This window comes from Juglans microcarpa x Juglans regia, chromosome 3S (genome assembly GCF_004785595.1).
Source record: "Juglans microcarpa x Juglans regia isolate MS1-56 chromosome 3S, Jm3101_v1.0, whole genome shotgun sequence".
Taxonomy (NCBI): domain Eukaryota; kingdom Viridiplantae; phylum Streptophyta; class Magnoliopsida; order Fagales; family Juglandaceae; genus Juglans; species Juglans microcarpa x Juglans regia.
Genome location: NC_054599.1, coordinates 20,852,655 through 20,871,283, shown reverse-complemented (window position 1 = coordinate 20,871,283; position 18,629 = coordinate 20,852,655). Strand labels below are relative to the sequence as shown.

At 35.4% G+C, this 18,629-nt stretch overlaps 1 protein-coding gene across 1 annotated transcript; it reads right to left on the bottom strand.

Moving 5' to 3' along the window:
• Positions 1-34: 34 nt before the first annotated feature.
• On the bottom strand, positions 35-8,643 carry LOC121257304 (5'-deoxynucleotidase hdd1). Its single transcript, XM_041158265.1, has 8 exons — positions 8,286-8,643; positions 7,451-7,575; positions 4,338-4,375; positions 1,532-1,642; positions 1,359-1,438; positions 731-767; positions 604-645; positions 35-483 (listed from the first exon to the last, which is right to left on the bottom strand). Exons 1-8 carry the CDS (start codon positions 8,637-8,639, stop codon positions 398-400), a joined length of 873 nt encoding a protein of 290 aa, XP_041014199.1. The 5' UTR covers positions 8,640-8,643; the 3' UTR covers positions 35-397.
• Between the last annotated feature and the right edge of the window lie 9,986 nt (positions 8,644-18,629).

Sequence of the window (18,629 nt, the reverse complement as noted above, 5' to 3'; positions counted from 1 at the left end):
TCCAAATAAAAAAATTAAAAAAAAAATCTTAATATTTAAAAATTATAATATTTTTTATTATTAATTTTTTTTCTTGAAAAATAGGTATGGGAGGATACACCTCCATTTCCAGACGGACTACGCCCACACCCAGTACTATAAATCCCAAACATCGATAACAGTACTTGTGAAGAAGCTAGCACCACAGGATGCAATAACTCCTCATGACTGCTTTGGTTGTTCGGTTATTTGTATTGATTGGTCCTACAACATAGCTAATTATCCTATCGCATTCAAGAACAATGAACAAGGAAAAAAATGGTTAACAGGATGGACATTTCTGGGTCACAGAGAAGTCCAAAGAAGGTCGATTTCACCTGACAGCAACACAAAAAAATTGTGATTAAATCAAGCATCATCATTTATGCCGGTTTGCCAACCTTGAATTTCTTCTCGAAATGATTTCAGCAGCCCAATTCTTTCCTAACTCCGTCTGAAACTTTCCTGAAAGTTTGGAAGGAAGAAACATTAAGAACTTTGGGTGCTTATGAAGTACAACTAACAGATGTTCGCATTATATTCTTATCTGCATTGAGCTTGAAATGATGAAATGGTTTATTCTACCTGCAGTTGAAAGGAAAAACTCATCCAGCACCTTCCCATGTTCTGCCACAAAAATTGTGATAGCAAATAACTTCAGATTGGTCAGACGCATTCTAAGCATATGTATATTTTCTCCAAAAACACTCACCGGTTTCATACTCTAGTGCTTGCAATATCATTTCAACCTGGCCAGAAAACATATGCAACCTTAATAAAATAAAGCAAATCTTCGGACATAGCAAAACTTCTGAAGTGTATGTTTCATTTATTCATATATAAATTCGCACTTAGGACAGGTTTGTAGAAACATATACAAAGTAACTTTGGACCCTTCCCCCCACCCGCCCAACTGCTTGACTGGAACTGCTGCGGAAAAACCAACCATATAATGTTGTAGCCAATTCTTACCTGATGACCTTTTGAGCAATGATGAGTCATGAATAAATCAAGTGTCTAATAGTCAATGAGCTGGCTCCAATCACACTTCCTCTTCTCCTTAGGATAGAACGGAGGACGAGGTAACTAGGTGCATGTCACTTGACCACTCCCCTCCCAAAAAAAGTCAAAATTCTAAGTATTCAATACATTCTTTAAGTCTTAAGAGAACAACTCTAACAACCATCCACATCAGATCACCACATAAGAAGATTAAGTGTTTATGCATCATCACAAGTAAACAAATATGCCAATATCCAAATTACGGACTTCTTTTGAACCCATAATCTTGTCTCATTTCCAAATAAAAAAATTATATTTAAATGCTGATATATACATACTTTGTCAAAATCTTTCACAAGATTAGCTTCTAAAGATGAATTATTTTCATATTCCCGCCAAAGTTCTTTGATCTCTTCAGCTGCACATCACAAAGCAACCAATCATGGCAATCTGATACCAAAAATGAAAATTGACACAGTTCAAGTTTTCCCAGATAAGACTTAACAAGTACCTCTCATTCCTCCACCAAGAACTTTGCACATTTCATTTAAAGCTGCCTGCTCCATTCTGCTCTTTTCTTCTTTGGGCACACCATCAGAGGGTGTTATATCTCCAACAATAGCTTTGAAAAACCAAAATCCAGCTCAAAGTTTAATTCAAGTCACAAATATGCATAAGAACATACATAATAAATATTGCCCAGGCAACACATGAACAAGTCAAGGGTTACAGGGTTTAGATTGTGGAAGAGCAGAGCATTATCTGAAGAAGATACACTACGGAAAAACTAAGGGTCGTTGATCTAAGAAGGATCACTTTAGTGGAGAAGCTGTCTTGGAGGCAGAAATCAAGGGTTCAATGGCTAAGAGCGGACGGCGTGTACAAAGTCTTTTCATCAAATAGGAGAAACAATGCTGTTGAGATGCTTTTAATTGATGGCTCAATCTCTTCTGACCAAACTGAGATCAGAAATCATATTTTACAATACTATGAGCATCTATATTCTAAGTGGTTTGCTTACGGGCTCAAGCCCGACAGACTGACACTTTAGTCTGAAGAGGAAGAGATGTCTATGTGTCGTGAGAGGCCACATGAAGAAGTGGGGTTCTAAGTGTCTATGGCTTTCTTTCATGTTTTTTGGGATGTAATTCAAGCTTGTTGAGTATGCCAGGATTTTCATACCAATAGCAAGTATGAAAAAAAATTAATGCCACCTTCATAGCCCACATCCTTAACAAAGTTGGGGCAATGGATATTGAAGACGGTTAGGCCTTGTGAATAGGGTGTGAAAGATAATTGCCCTTTCTAATTGGTCAAGTAGGATTATTGAGAAGATTATTTTGTAACCACAAAATACTTTTGTTAGAGGTAGACAAATTTTAAACTTTGTACTTGTTACTATTTTTTTTAATTGGCAATGGGTGTCTGAGAACAGCATTCCCGCGGGTGCACAGACTCTCGGCAAGGAGTTTCCTGCAAGTGCACCTCGGGTAATTCAAAGGAAAAATCTCTCAGTCTGATGGCTCCTAGAGATTGTTTGCACCCAGTGGAATTCGAACCTTGGACCTTAGAGGGGGCATACCACCAAGACCAAGGTCTTTACCACTTGAGCCAACCCCAAGGGTTTTTGTACTTGTTACTAGTGAATGTCTGGATAGTAGACTCGCCTAAGATGAGCCAGAGGTGCTTTGAGAATTAAATATTTAGAGGGCCTACGGTAATGTTAATTGGGAGTTTCTTTACTATTGCTTGGGAGATGAAGTTCTAGGAAGAAATGATGATCATGGATGACGCATTGTATAACATGGGTGCGCTTTATATTAGTGAATGCTACTCCTGGTGGCTTCTTCAATAGCTATCATAATTTGAGATAAGATGAAACTGGGTCAAGATGTGCTCTTTTTTATTTTTTTGGAGAGGTTTAAGAGTTTATAAATTGCTTTTGTTCAACTGTGCCTTTTTAGTGAAGGGACTTTGACATTATCAGCAAGACATAGAGGCTTTGCAGAAAAGGTTTTTCTAATCACATTAGGCTTGAGGTGGGTGATGGTTCTAGGAACATATTCTGATATGACTTATAGTGTGGTGTAGGGGTGTTGGGCAGGCACCCGTATCCAGCCCACCCGGCACCCCACCTGCTCCCCGCTGGTCACGGGCAGGCAAGCAGATTCTATCTGTTTTGAGAGATGTGGGGGAGGGTGACAGGTGGGGAGCCCCACCTGCCCACCCGCATCTCTTTTAATTAATATTATATACATTATTTTTTACATAAAGTGAAACAACCTCTCCAGCCTGACGAGTGCGTCAGGGATTTAAGGAGGGAGATTGTAATATCTCGAATTTAATTTGAGAGGGTAGTAAATGAGATTCCACTTTGCTTGAGAGGGAAGATTATTGCCCCTTATAATAATTTCAAGGTGCTTCAATTGTATCCTTGATTAATCCTTTAGGAGTATAGGCTCACATATGGCTTGGGCTTTCCTTGATTCATTACAAATGTATTCAAAACCAATCTAGCAATACCATGTGGTGCTGAGACATTCAACGTGATATGGGCCTTGACAAGGGTACCATGAATTTGAGTGGGAAAATTGTGATGCCAATTACTAAGCCTCACTTTGGGTGGGTGGGAGAAGTATGATAGGTAAATGAGTACGATAAAGGTCCAATGTAGGACTAGGTGGAACTAGGCTTTATAAGATTCCAAAGAGTTCCAATCATGAGCTTGAGTAGTCATTTTGGAGTATCAGTCCACATGTACTTTGGGCTTTCTTTTAAGTTGTTAAGAGAGAAATATTCAAAATGAAATTATATCAAATAATTCTAATCACTGAAAAATATCATATTATGACAAGATTTTGGACTGGTCTATGACTCTATATGGTAGGAAATGGTGTGAACGGCTTCTGAGTTAAAGGTTAAAGTGCCCTTAAAAAAAGAAAGAAAAATACCTCAACACCAGATTGATTATATCTCATTTATCCTGCAGAATCCTATTTAAACTCGCACAAAAAATGTGCCTTGCATGGAGGACTGTGGCCTGAATAGCAATATCAAAAAAGTTTTTTTTTCTTAAAGGTAAACAATAATATGTATGCTTCGGGGATTGAACCCATGACCTGATTCTCCACACATTATGGATGTGGAAGCAAACACCACTGGTCAAAAAGCATTTGCAGGCCTTATAACTCTTGTGAACGTGGTATGGGTCCAATTTCGCACAAAAAAGCTACAAAAGCTTCTTTCATGAAATCTAATCCTAAAGATTTCAATTATGAATATACAATGATAGTAATGAAAAGGAGTCAAGATGATACCTTCTGCAATATCATGCACAATTGCTATCTTAATACACCTGTATAAGGACAAGACAAAAGAGTTAAACAGACAACAAACAGGGAAATTACCAAAAGTAACAAGAAAACAGAATACAGGAAAAGGGGCAAGTAAACAAAGAATATCAAATAAAATAGACTTGGGGAAAAACTAACTGCAACCACCTAGACCACACTTCAAGTAACTGTCTAGTAGACGTCTATGCAGGGATTCAACCCAGGCACTATCTATAGTAAACATATTGATCTGAATTTACTTTTAAACTGTAACAAAAGCACCTGTAGATTAAACTAGTTATCTGTTTATGCTACTCAACAAGTTTTTTTTTATCGGTAAAAAAAAAAAAAAAAAAATTTGAATGAGCAGTAACAAGTAAACAGTAAAAATTGAACGAGCAGTGACAGGAAAATACTACATATATTGATTCAAAACATAAAAACAAACAACTTTTTGGAACAGATGATATTTATTTAGAACAACAGTGGAAAGTCCTTGAAGCCACCTACCACATTGGTCTTAAATATTGCATAAAATTTGAAAACTTAAACTATCCTTGAATTTTACCAACTGGAAAGGAGAACCGAACATATGCTATTTATTTTTATTTTTATTTTCATTCTGATTGGCATGAGTTCAACCTTTGGCCAACCATACCCCATCCCACCCGTCCCCTTGCCACCTGAAGCAAGGCACAGCTAAGGGCTATCCTTTAACAACAAAAATGAAACATTAGGATGCACATCTAGAAAGGTGTGTGAAGATTGTTTCAACTTTGAGGACAATCAGAAACATAATAAACATGAAAGATATTCTCAAACCTCAAGATTCAGATAACTCTATGACTATGGTTTCCATAGCAAAAAGGTGGCATGCACCATACAGTTTAGCCTCCAATTATGGAATCAAGTTGTACCGACCCAAGGAAGGCCCAAAACACATTTGGGCCCATACTTGAAAATGATTAGTCAATGATACAATCAAATCCATTGGAAAGATATTCTCAAACCTCAAGATTCAGATAACTCTATGACTATGGTTTCCATAGCAAAAAGGTGGCATGCACCATACAATTTAGCCTCCAATTATGGAATCAAGTTGTACCGACCCAAGGAAGGCCCAAAACACATTTGGGCTCATACTTGAAAAGGATTAGTCAATGATACAATCGAATCCTTTGGAATCATTATAAAGGGCTTGAACTTCTCCTTTACTAGCAATGTGAGATCCCATTTACCACCTTCCTTTATGCAATCCAATTTATTACAATCTCTCTCACGTAAATTCCCAACGTCCTCATTAGGCTATTCTATCATAGGTGACACGGCTTAAGTCCCATACTTTTGGTTGGGATTAGGTATGATACCATTTGGAACGACTCAAGGAATGCCCAAGCCACATTAGGACCCATATTTGAGAAGAACTGGTCAATCTTATATTGGAACCCTTTGGGATCATTATAAAGGGCTTGAACTTCTTCCTCCCAAGCAATGTAGGATCTTATTCACCACCTTCCTTTACACAATCCAGGGTATTATAGAAGCAAACAAATTACCATAATAATACTCCTTCAAACCTTCCTTGAGGTAGAATAACAATTGCATATTTTTAGAAATCAAACAAACACAGCCCATTGGTGTCGACTAATACAAGCCATAAACTAAAATCTCAGGCACCAAACATTTTTGTTGGAGGGATACAATTTTTGTTAAACTCTATTTTTTTCTTAATTACAACATATAGCCTTAAACAATCTTGCATGTCTTGGGTATAAGAACCACAAAAAGTGAATTTCCACTTATATTAGTTTCTATGATTGGCACTTGGCATGTTGATCATTATCATGGAACATCAAACTTGTAGTAAGACTGTCTCTGTTTGGATACTAAGAGTATCTCAGATGGATCTGTGAATAGTCGTGAATAGTTTGTGGATAGTAGTGAAGTAGTCTGAGAATATTTGAGAACAATTGTGTTCCCAAGCAGGCCCTTAAGAGGGGTAGGGCTTAACTGAACCATTAATGGTTGGGCCTGAGAACCAAAAAAGTAAACTCCTATTTATATTAGATTGTATGATTGGAACTTGGCATGTTTTCCATATACCATCAAACCCATAGTAATATTTACAGGAGCATGGGAACCATTAATGGTTGGTACTATTACCTACCTCACCCCAAGTATCCCATTAGAAAATGAGGAACATAATTGCTAAAGCACCAGTCATCCATAAAGGTCTAACACAATTCTGATAGAGAAGTTTTCTCATTTGTACGAAACTATAGAATATCTATATTCCTATGCTTCTAAATTGGAGAAATTACACTTAAACCCCCACACCCTAAGAATATATTTTACAATTTAACCTCTAAACTAACAGAGTTGTCACATGACCCCCAATACAAAATAGAAGTTATAATTTTCAACCTCGTGAAGATATGTTAATTAAGATGGAGAAAAATAAATGACGTGCCACAATCTTAATGGTTGAATCTAACAGGATGGTGAACATTGCAACCTATGTTTCAAATTGAGGGCTTAAGTGACAACATTGGAAGTTTGGAAGTTATATTGCAAAATAGAGGTTGAAGTATAATTTCCCTTTTAGATTATATCTAAAGGACACATCCTTTCAACAATTCATGACTAGCATATTGAAGATGTACCAACCAACTAGCCAAAGGGGCCATCAACACTAGGAAAGTTACACTCCTAGATCAAACTTATTAGACCCTCAAAAAACAGCAAAAAATATGTTAGCGGAATCCATGCTCAAACTTGTATTAAGCCAAATCACACAAATCTGGCTAGTTACCTATACATTGGAATACTGATTTATGTAATTTATATACATAATGTATAAAAGCATAATCATTTCAAGGCATTGTTTCGGTCAATCATATACATATCCAGGAAACATTATCTACTTGTGCTAGCTACACATAATCATATTAAAAAATATATATATGGAGAGAACAAATGTGACAGATAAATCAATAAATTTTAGTTAAAATCAGACAAACATGTCATGGCGACACAGCCTCGAAATTTCATGCAAAATATACAAGCACAAGCCTTTATATAATATGATGACGTCTAACCTTTCCCTATTCACACCAGGAAGGTCACCAGCAATCAAAGCCATCACAGCCATGCGGTACATATGGTCAGCAATTGACTCGGGACCCTTTATCCCATGATTGATCCATCCTTTCCTTTTTGTGGTCTACAAGAGAGAGAGACGCAAATGGAGTAAATCTAGTCTTCCAAATCCTTAACACATACTGCAGGTCTATTTTAATTTATTTATAGGGAGTTTTTTAATTTATTTCTATACTTTTTAAATTCGTAACTAATGTATATGCAGTTATAATTGCATTTCCTTCAAAATCAGAGAAACTTCGTTCATGAATACAATGCATGAACTCGATCACCAGCCATTTGGTCCGATTAAGATAGAATAACCCTGAACACCACAAATCCTCACCCATAACAGATCAAAGCCCGGACCTCCACCTTTGAAACCACAAGTACCAGTATATCTACGTACCCATCGAAATTCCTGCTAAAAACCTAAGTGGAATTTGGCGGAGATTCTCCAAGCAAACTATGGATGAGAACATGCTACTAAAACCTAAGCCGCCAATAAACTTTGGCAATGGTCTAGTCTCTAGATATCTCCAAAGATAGACTTCATTTTTTAAGTTTAATAGATGAAGCCGAAAGACTAAAATTTCCACTTCTTCATTTTGCTGATGAGTAATTAAACACTTCCACTTCTATTAGAGATCAATATATATCAACTGCAGTGAAACTTTCCATCACTAGGAATCGTAAGAAGATTACCGTCAAATGCGAGTGACTATAATTTTTTTAGAAGGTTTTCCAGACAACCAAACAGGAAGAATGTAAACATTTTTCTATTTCTCGCCATACCTTAAGGCGATGGCACAATGTAAGAAAATCAATCGCAGAAGAAGACGAGTGCGAAGCCGAAGATCCGATCGAAGCTTCGGACTCCTGCAAATCCAACGACTTCTTGGCCCCGAACCCGTCTGGACCAGGCTTGTGCGAACGAACGGATACGAGCCTCGGGCAAGGGGCCTCGTTGAAAAAACCGGGTCCCGGAGACGAGCTCCTGTTGAAGAAAGCGAGATTCGGGCGAGAAGGAATAGGCCGCCAGTGCAGCGGGGGCGGGCAGCGCGTCGAGGGATTCACCGCCATCGATGCAGAGACCGGAACAAACAACCTGTTGCGGTGGTTTTTCGTTATTATTTTTGTTTTAAGCATTCGGAGAACTATTTACTATACACGTGCCAGTGAGCAATGCATGCGTGACAACGTGTGGTTAATGGTTCAATATCACGTTAATAAGTTCTGCTCCTTGCAAGACCGCTCGTCACTATACTGTGCAGACAAGTGATATTTGCGTATGAAAATTTCGTGTACTTTTTTAGAAAGGTAAATAAAGTAAATAAGTTTAAAATTTATATAAAAAAATTATTTTTTTATAGTGTTTTTTTTTTCAAAATTAGTATAATTACTCTATTATATAACACTTGTTATATAATTTATTCTACTTGTAGCATTTATTGACGTCGAAAGCAGCTAAGTTATTTTTTTTACCTTACGATTAATGTGGCAGCTATATGAATATCTTTCATATAGTTGATATGAAGTGAATACTAACCTTAAATCTTACAAATAACAAATTAGTTCCGTTTAGATCGTGAAAGTATTTTATTTTATCGCATCATTACAACTTTATCAAAATTTCATATAAAATATAATAAACAATTTAACTTTTTCAAATTTTAAAACAATAATAATATTAAAAAATAATATTCTAACAATATTTTATTTAACTTTCATTATAATTCATCTCATCTCAATTCACTATCCAAACAATAACTTAATTATAATTTTTTTGGTATTTCAATTTTCTCTATCCACGGTTTGTGATGTTGTCATTTCGAATTTGAAAGAAAAACTCTATTACTAGCCGTGAAAAACAAATCTAGCATAGTATTTATATAATGAGTTTTGTTATATATTAATCATTGTTCACCCTACACATGATATGGTTTTTTAGGACTGAGCAAAAATTCAATAATCCGACTCCGAATCCGACTCCGCTCCGACTCCACACCGGCTCCGCTCTGACTCCGATTAGTCGGAGTTGGAGTCGGAATTTTTTTCCTCTTAGAAGTCGGAGTCGGAGTCGGAGTCAGAGTCGGAGTCATTGATGAACCGACTCCGACTCCTCTCCGATCCGACTCCAACCCTCTGCCTCTGACTTGGCCCTCCGACTCTGCCTCCTATTTTATACATATTTTTATAAAAAAAAAATGTATTTTTCTATATATTAATCATTTAAATTTTATACAACTATATCTTATATAGTTAGTTAAACTCAATAATATACTAGTTAAATAATATATTTATACTATAATATATAGACTAAATTGACTAATAATAGTTTAGTATATGACTATATGTAAATATCATACTATTAACAAATTTATAATATTACTAATTTACTACCATGTAACACTAAATTACTAATGTATAAATATAATAGCATGTAATACTAATGTATATTAATATACTATAAACACTAAGATGCATAATAACATCAACATGTATTACTAATGGATAAACACTAATCTATAAATTTATAATAACATATAATACTAATGTATAAATTATAATAACTAAAGTATTATTCATATAAATTTTATATAACAATATCTTGTATTAATTTTATTCTTTGACCTAATAAATTCTCAATATATTCCTTTTGATAAATATATTAGTAATACTATATTAGTAATACTAATACACACTATACATTAGTATAATAAATAGATTTATGGCCTAATACTAATACTATTAGTAATCCACTTTAAGTCTATATATAAATTACTATATAAATCACTATAGTATTAATTACTAATACTATATTACTATATGATACTATTAACTATAGTGAATCAGTGATATACTATTATTAGACTACTAGTATACTAATACTATCAGTGATATAGTTAGTATAATATTTATACTAATACTATTATATAGTTATACTAAATTAAAATCACTATAGCAAATACTAATATATAGTTATGTTAATCACTATAACTAATACTAATACTAATATAGACTATAGTTATAACTTATAGTATTATACCTATACTAAATCACTATAACTTATACTAATATATTATATTAAATTTATATAGTTATACTAAATCACTATAACTTATACTAATATAGCTATACTAAATCACTAGAACTAATACTAATATAGTTATACTAATCACTATAACTATATATAGTATTAATATCACTATTAGTATAATATATAGTATTAATATATATTACTTGTTTTATTTAGTTGTATTTTTTGTTATAATAAAAAGTTTAATAAGTTTAGATTGTAATTTTGAGTTTAATAAGTTTAGATTATAATTGAAAGCCCACAATTTTTTTTTTTTTTAAAAGTGGGTCAAATATGAAATTAGAAAAAACAAAAAAAAAAGTCTAAAAATCCAACTCCGCTCCGACAAGTCGGAGTCGGAGCGGATTCGGCACAGTTCGGAGTCGGAGTAGGAGGTTGGATTCGACCTCCAACACAGTCGGAGTCGGAGTCGGAGGATGGGCCCTCCAACCAGTGTTTTAAATTTCGTACCGTACCGGCCGGTACGGTCGAAATTTTTCGTTTCGGCCATCCGACCGGTACAGGTACTATATATGTTCCGTACCGGCCAAAATACCGGTCGTATCGGCCTGAATTTCGGCCAGTACCGGCCTATATTTCGGCCGGTACCGGCCGATATTCTAGCCTGTGTTTTTTTTTTTTTTTTCGTTTTTTCAAACTACAAGCTTATTTTTTAACCCCCAATTCAGATTAGACTATTTATAATTTTTATATATATGTATTTATATATAATTTATTTATATATAGACTATTATTTTAGAATATAATTTTTATATATATTTATATATATAATTTATTCATATATCGACTATCCCGAAATGTTATCCCGAAACACTATCTCGAAACGGTACCGGTACCGAAATATTTCGTTCCAGTGCCTTGACCAGTACGGCGTCCAGTACGGTATTCAAAACATTGCCTCCGACTCCGAAAGGGTCTGTGCTCAGCCCTAGGGTTTTCCCCTCTTCAAATCCCTTCTCTCTCTCTCTCTCTCTCTCTCTTCCCGATCTCCATCTCTTCACAACGTCCCAGCCGTAGCCCAGCAGCCCTCGCCACCACTACCCAACGGTTCCACCCTCTCGACGTTGCTGACCCCCTCCACCTCTTATCCCCTTCCTCCCGCAACTCCTCCCTAGCCCACGCTTGAAGCTTCCCTCTCCCTTTCCCTCGATTTCTCTCCATAAAACCACCTAGCGCTGCCAACTGCGTCATTGTGAACGACTCCCTTTGCCATCGAGCCACCGTAAGTCTTTCCCCTCACCCTCTCGCTGACGCTCTCTCTCTCTCTCTCTCTCTCATCCCAACAGATCCGTGTACCTCCACCATGCGTTTCCTTCGTCCACAACGCAACACCACTGCAAGGCCACCTCGAGCCACCACTCCACGCCATGACGCCATCCTTCACCCAGCCCTCCTCCCTGAGTCTCACCCCTTATTTTCCTTTCTGTCAACGCCACCCTTGACCACCTATGTAGCTGTCGCGAGCCACTACTTGGCAGTAGACCGTGAAGCCCAGTCAATTGTTGCCTTTATTCCCTGCACCATCGAGAACCACTATTACCTAGCTCAGCTCCTCCACCTAAGGTATAATTTCTCAAGGCAGGGGGAAATCATGCTTTCATGCTTTGGGGGGTGACTGAGAGAACCGGTTCACTTTAGTGAACCTGGTTTGACACATAAGGTGTGGGGTTTGGTAACCAGTTGATGAGCAGATTTGTTCTTATATAATATATAAGTCATGTGAATGCACATGTCTACAAATATAATCTCTATTATGAAATGAGAATTACTTTAACTACAAAAATGTTCTATAAAATCTAAATCTACAAACTGACATAATTTGATGTGGAACGTTAGATTATAAAGTAGATCTAATATATTATATGAAACTCTACTAATTTATAAGTTTATTTTTGTGAAACATATTTATGAATGTAACATTTCTCTTCTAAAATATTGGTGTAACTTTTCAAGCCTTGCAACCCCCATTCTACAATCACCTGCAAAATAAATGTCGGTGTCTGTTGTAGACTGTAGTGATAATTTCCACAGAATTTAGGATTGCATGGGACACATCCCTGACCGATCCCATGCAACTGTCTTACAATTTTTAAGAATCGTTTTACGAAACAGGTCCGTTGAGATATTTCTTGGGCGAAAAATGCTACTTGCAATTGCCTTGGGGAACCCCCGCAGCATCGTGTCCAACATGGCAAAGCAATGATGCCGTTTGCACTTTGTCTTAGTTCCCGTTTCGCCCCCATCCCCACGAATGCTACTCTTCACTCTGTCTTCGTTTCTTCGTCTTCTACATCCACACGAAGCCCCATCGTCCTCCACGAAGTCGCCGCCCCAAGAAGTCGAAGCCCGCCGTAGCCCAATCTTCGTCTTCTCAACAGTCAGTCGTCGTGTTCTCAATGAACCCACGGACCCACGGAACCCACACGAACACCCAAAGTCACTGTTCGTCTTCTCCACCACTTCCTTTTTCCTGTGTCCCCAGTCTTTTATTTCTCTGTTTTCTTGGGTCTTTTTTTTTTGTTGGGTGGAATCTTTTGTAATTGTGAATCAAGAGTTTAATGTCTATTTATATTTATGTAGTGTAAATTTTCTACCCTACCTCCCGAAGAAATGCTCCATTCGTCTTCCCACAGAAGAAAACCAATGACCTTAGTTTAAGATTAAGAATCAGAAAATGAAGAAACCAAGGAAATGAAGAAACTCCATTACAAAAAAAAAAAAAAACCCAGGAAATGAAGAAACCCCTTAAAAAAAATGGAGACATGCACTTACAAGATGGTTTACGATGTGAAAAAAGGATGCTTAGGAGGAGATGCTAGAAGGCATGCTAGCAGGATGAAGAGGACCAGTGGCAACCATGGATGAGGAGGTGATGTACACTTCGGATAAGGCCAAAGGTTTCTTTGGATGTACGCTTTGGAGGTTTTTTATTGTTTTGGTGAATTTTGGACTCAAACAAAGACTTTCAATCGGTTTCAGACTTTCAATTGACCTTTCAATTTTTTTTTAATATTTGACAGATGCTGACGTCATGGTTACACAACGGTTCCGCATGCTGGTTGCACATAGCAATATTGTTCTTGGGCCTAACTTGTCTGAGCTATGGCTTTATATTGATTATGGGCCCTTTGGGCTATATATTGATTTTGCAGATCCGCTGAGCTTGTTAATAGTTACGTGTATCTTCAAAAGAGAAGAACAAGGAATAAAGGGCCCTACAATTCATTTCCATGGATTAATCGTGGATAGTAATACAAGAATAAGGAATAGTAATGCTAAATACAGCTAGAGGGCAAGTCTTAAGATATCAAATTGTATTAACGGGTCGTGTTCGTGTCGTGTCAAGATATGTATATTATACTATATAGGTCAATACTAATCTGACTTGTTAACTTTATTGTATCAAAATTTCAAACCCTAACACGTCTCATTAACATAACGGGTCATGTCGTGTCAACCCGTTTTGACCCGTTTATGTAAATAGATTAAACATACCCAAAATTAATTCGTTTGGCCTAGTTAAATTTAACATAATTTTATATAAATATTAAAATCACAATATATATATAATATAAAACTAACTACAAGTCTAAAATTAAAATCCAAACAATAAAAATATCGAAATTAAAATCCCAACAATTTTATTTTTTAAGTATAATGATATAATTGTAATTTTAACTTTCTTAATGGTTCATAACGAGTTGACCAATTATCAACTCGTTAAGCAATCGTGTTTTAATAGGTCAGCCCGTTTTGACCAGAACCTATTAAGACAAAACTTTAACCAGCTTTTATCGTATTATGTTCGTATTGGATTAACGGGTCGTATCACATATTATTATTTTAGGCAAGTCCCGCACTTTATTTATTTATTTTTTTAAAAGAGTAAGGTTTATTATAAAAAATAACTTTTTCATAATTAAGCTAGCGTAGCTTCCATTGCTTACAAAAAAAAAAAAAAAAAAAAAAGCTAGCGTAGCCACCATGTTTCCCGGTCTCCAGATTCGAAAGAACAGTATTTAAAGAGCAGAACTACCACCCCAAACTGGTCTGAGACTGTTGTAGATGAAGGAAAGAGTGAGCCGCGACAAAGGGGACAGGTTTTGTGATTGTATCCAACCACCCATCTGTCCAAACACTCTCTATGGAAGAGATGGTCGCATCGCAACTCTCTCATCTCTTCTCCTTCTTCAATCTTACACAGGCACACTGCGCATTCTACTTCTTCTTCTTTCGACCCCTCCCTGCACTTCATGTAGTGCTGCTCGGTCACTTTGCTTGCTTCTTCAGTACCTATGATCTCATCATGATGATCATAATATTCTGGCATGAAATAATTCTGCTGCAGGAAACGCTTGTAGATCAGAGAATGGTAAAGCAGGTAGTTGCATGCCCATTTCAAATGGGAAGCAATCTGAATGACATGATCCAACATGATTAATGATTTTTCGATGGAGGAATGAGCTAGCTACGAGAATTATTTAATGCTTTTAATAATGATCATGAACTTGCAGAAGATTGAAAGCTGGGAAGAGAGAAAGATCAAAAGTAGAGCTAGCTAGATAGCAAAAGGTGATCAAGTGAATTTAATTTGGAGACCTTGATGGCCAAACCGGGAAGTATTTAAAGAGTTTGGAGTTGTCATTGGACACTGGGCAGGAAGGTCACTGGAAGTGAAGAAGAAGAAAGAAGAGAAAGTACGATTAAGCATGGAGTTTGTTAGGAAATTTACATGCAACATATGTTGTAGTACTACTACTACTCGTTCGAAGCCTTTTTACTATCTTACTCGTTTTCTAGATTGATCATTGTTCGTCAACTAATTTGTGAGTGGCTGTACAGGTACTCGAAAAGCTTGATGAACAGTTCTTTCTTAGAAAACGTAAAAGTAGAGGAGATCAGATGAGGTCAGTCCATTTTCAAAGGTCTTCGCTGCTTGTGACGTGTAACGTGTAAGATGGTAACGCTACTCGTTCTAAATATGTGTGAAAAGGTTTACACCTAAATTTTAAAGTCACTTTTTCGAAGACCATGTTATGGACAGCTAGTGATCAGACTTTTATTGACCGGAAGGTTTCTTTGAAGGACAATACCATTTCTGCAGGTACTTTCCACCGAAAATTTTTACCGAATTGCATTTTATTTTATTTTTTTATTTAATATTAAAAATATTTATAAATTAATTTATAATTTTTTTCTATTTTTTAAAAATATTTAAAGTGTTTAAAAAACTATTGAAAAAAGCAAAAAAAAAAAAAAAAAAAAAAAAACGTTTTGCCTTTCGATAAATCCTCTGTGAGTAGCAGTTTCCTTCTTTGAATATTCCCTGAGATATATATATAGTCTAGTCTATCCTTCCTTAACTAAGAAGTACTTAATAAATATATACACACATTATGCTAGTAGGACTAGGGGACCTGCCTGGCTCTCCTAAAAATTATTTAAAATTTAAAGAAAAATAAAACAAGAAGTGATGTTTTTCAAAACATTACAAGAAATTACGACTACTCAAACTCAATGCAGCTCGATTTGAGCAAAACTATTCGAATTTCGAATCCATATTCGAATCCAAGGTCAGCAAGGAGCGCTCAGACCAATGTCTCCGCACCTCGTCCTCTGAGCACTCCTAATAATTTTTTCATATTATCTTTTCAAAGAAAAATAATAGAGTTACAACCCTCTTATTACTCATTTATTATTCTTTTTTAATTAATTTTTTTTAAATTTTTTATTTTACTTAATGGTTAAGGAAGTGATTATTGACACAATTATATATATTTTTTTAATTTTTTCTTAATAATTTAGGATGTTAAAAAAATATTTAAAAGAAAATGATAAAAAAACAAATACATTATAAATAGTAAATAGGTAGTAAATAAATTGTAAGCCTATCACTATCCCTTTTTAAATATATTATTAAAATTTACTTTTTCTATTTTACATACTGACTTTTACAATATACCATATATCTGTTTATCTATTTTTTTTTTATATCATTTAAATATTATATTTTATAATATTTTTTATTCATTTACAATTTTTTCTCACCATCAATAATGTCCTCCTATCTTTTACTATTTATAATATATTCCCATATTTACTTATCTGCCTCCTGACTTCTCTCTCTCCTAAAACCAGAAATCACTACCTCCTAGACAGAAGCTGACAAAATCTGACCTCAACATCAACTAGCTTCCAATTTGAACCCAACCCCACCACTTCACGTTTCTCTAATCCACCAAAATCACATTCAAATCTGTACCCAATCCAACTCACTAAGCACCATCACTCACTCTATTTCCAACCATCCTCATCTCACACTCCAAAACGCATCAAAACCAGTTTCATTGCGAATCCATTTCTAGCAATCTCTCAACTTCACAAACCCTTCATTTTGTGCCTCATAAGTAAACTTTGGATGCAGATGAAAGACTACCTAGAGGCCAGAACCCATTCAGACAAGGAAGAGCAATCGAACTTGAAAATTTGAACTGGAAGACATGATTCTTGAACTGAAATTTGAAGGAAACTAAATGCATGGTTGTTCGAATCAACGAGAACTAATGAAGGGAAGATGGCACCAAACACACAGAAGGGCTTTTGTGAAATAAGATGAACATTGATGCAGATGAAAGAGTACAAGAAGACAGAAAAATTAATAAAAAAATGTTTACATTCGTAAATAGTGTCACGCTACATGTAGCGGTAACACAGTACCAAACTGTAAAATAGAAATGAAGTAGAGGATCGATTGGATGTACATTTTAAGTTAAATCCTTTAAATTTTACAGATAGATGGATTTTACATAATCCAATGGGAGTGCTCTAAGAGAGAGTATATGCGAAGGTTTTAATTGAAGATCTTCACAAGATGCCCAATGAATCTAGAGAATCGAATGTGGGGCTTGAAGACCCTAATCGCATTCAGGCCTCGGGTCCTTCAAATGGTCTTTTCTCAGTGTTGTTGCTTGCTAGGGAAGGACGAAAAGGGGGGCTCCATGCAAGCGAGCAAACAGTACTTAATTATGACGTACTTGGAGTTCATTTGGACACTTAGAATATCTCAAAATATTTGTAAATAGTAGTGAAATAATTTGAATTAAGATGTTTTATTAGGTTTTAGGAAATGATAAAGTCAATGTTGAATAAAAATATTATAAAGTTAAAAAATTGTTTGAATATAATTTTTTGATATTATTTTATTTTGAAAACTGAGAAAATTGTATTATTTTTTATATTTTATTTAGGAGTTTGAGAAAGTTATAATGATTAGATGAAAAAGTTAAATAATTAAAAAGTATTTTGTATTTAAATGATGTTTGGGAAGGAAATATTTAAAAATACTTGAGAATGCTTGTATTCCCAAACAAAATTTAATATATATTTATGTATGTATATTGAGTTTTATTGCCAAATTAGGTATAATTTTGGATTATTGATCTTTTATTTTTTTGCGAGAATTATTCATCTTTTCTAATGCAACTAATAGCTGCTTGCTTAATTGGAAAAGTTCGATACACAGGTCCATCTTCGTTATATATATATACACCCGCGCGCGGGGATCGATTTTGAATGGAAACTAGCAATTAACCCTAAAATAACAAAGTAAGTGTCCATAAAAGAAATGGAGAGAAGGGAAATAGAGAGGGAGAATATAGTGAGAGAAGAGGGAATCGTGAAAGCTGTGAGGGGGAGAAGAGAGTCTCGTACTTTGGACTCATCCAAACAACGTCGTTTCTTTCAATACAGCTTTGGACTCCTATCAGTTGTAAAATGACATTGTTTTATATATATATATATATATATATATATATTTTTTTTTAAAAAAAATAAAATAACATATAAGAGTTGATGTTCAGAAGTTAGAGCTTATATCGGCTCCGACTCCGATTTTGAACTCCAAATTTTCTGACTCCGTCGAAGTTGGAGTGGTTGTCGGTCTGAATTGAATTCATCAGAATTTTTGTCCACACCTAACAATTGACTAAGATTTAACAGTTTATAAGATCACTTATAACCTGCTTTATTTTTCACCAATT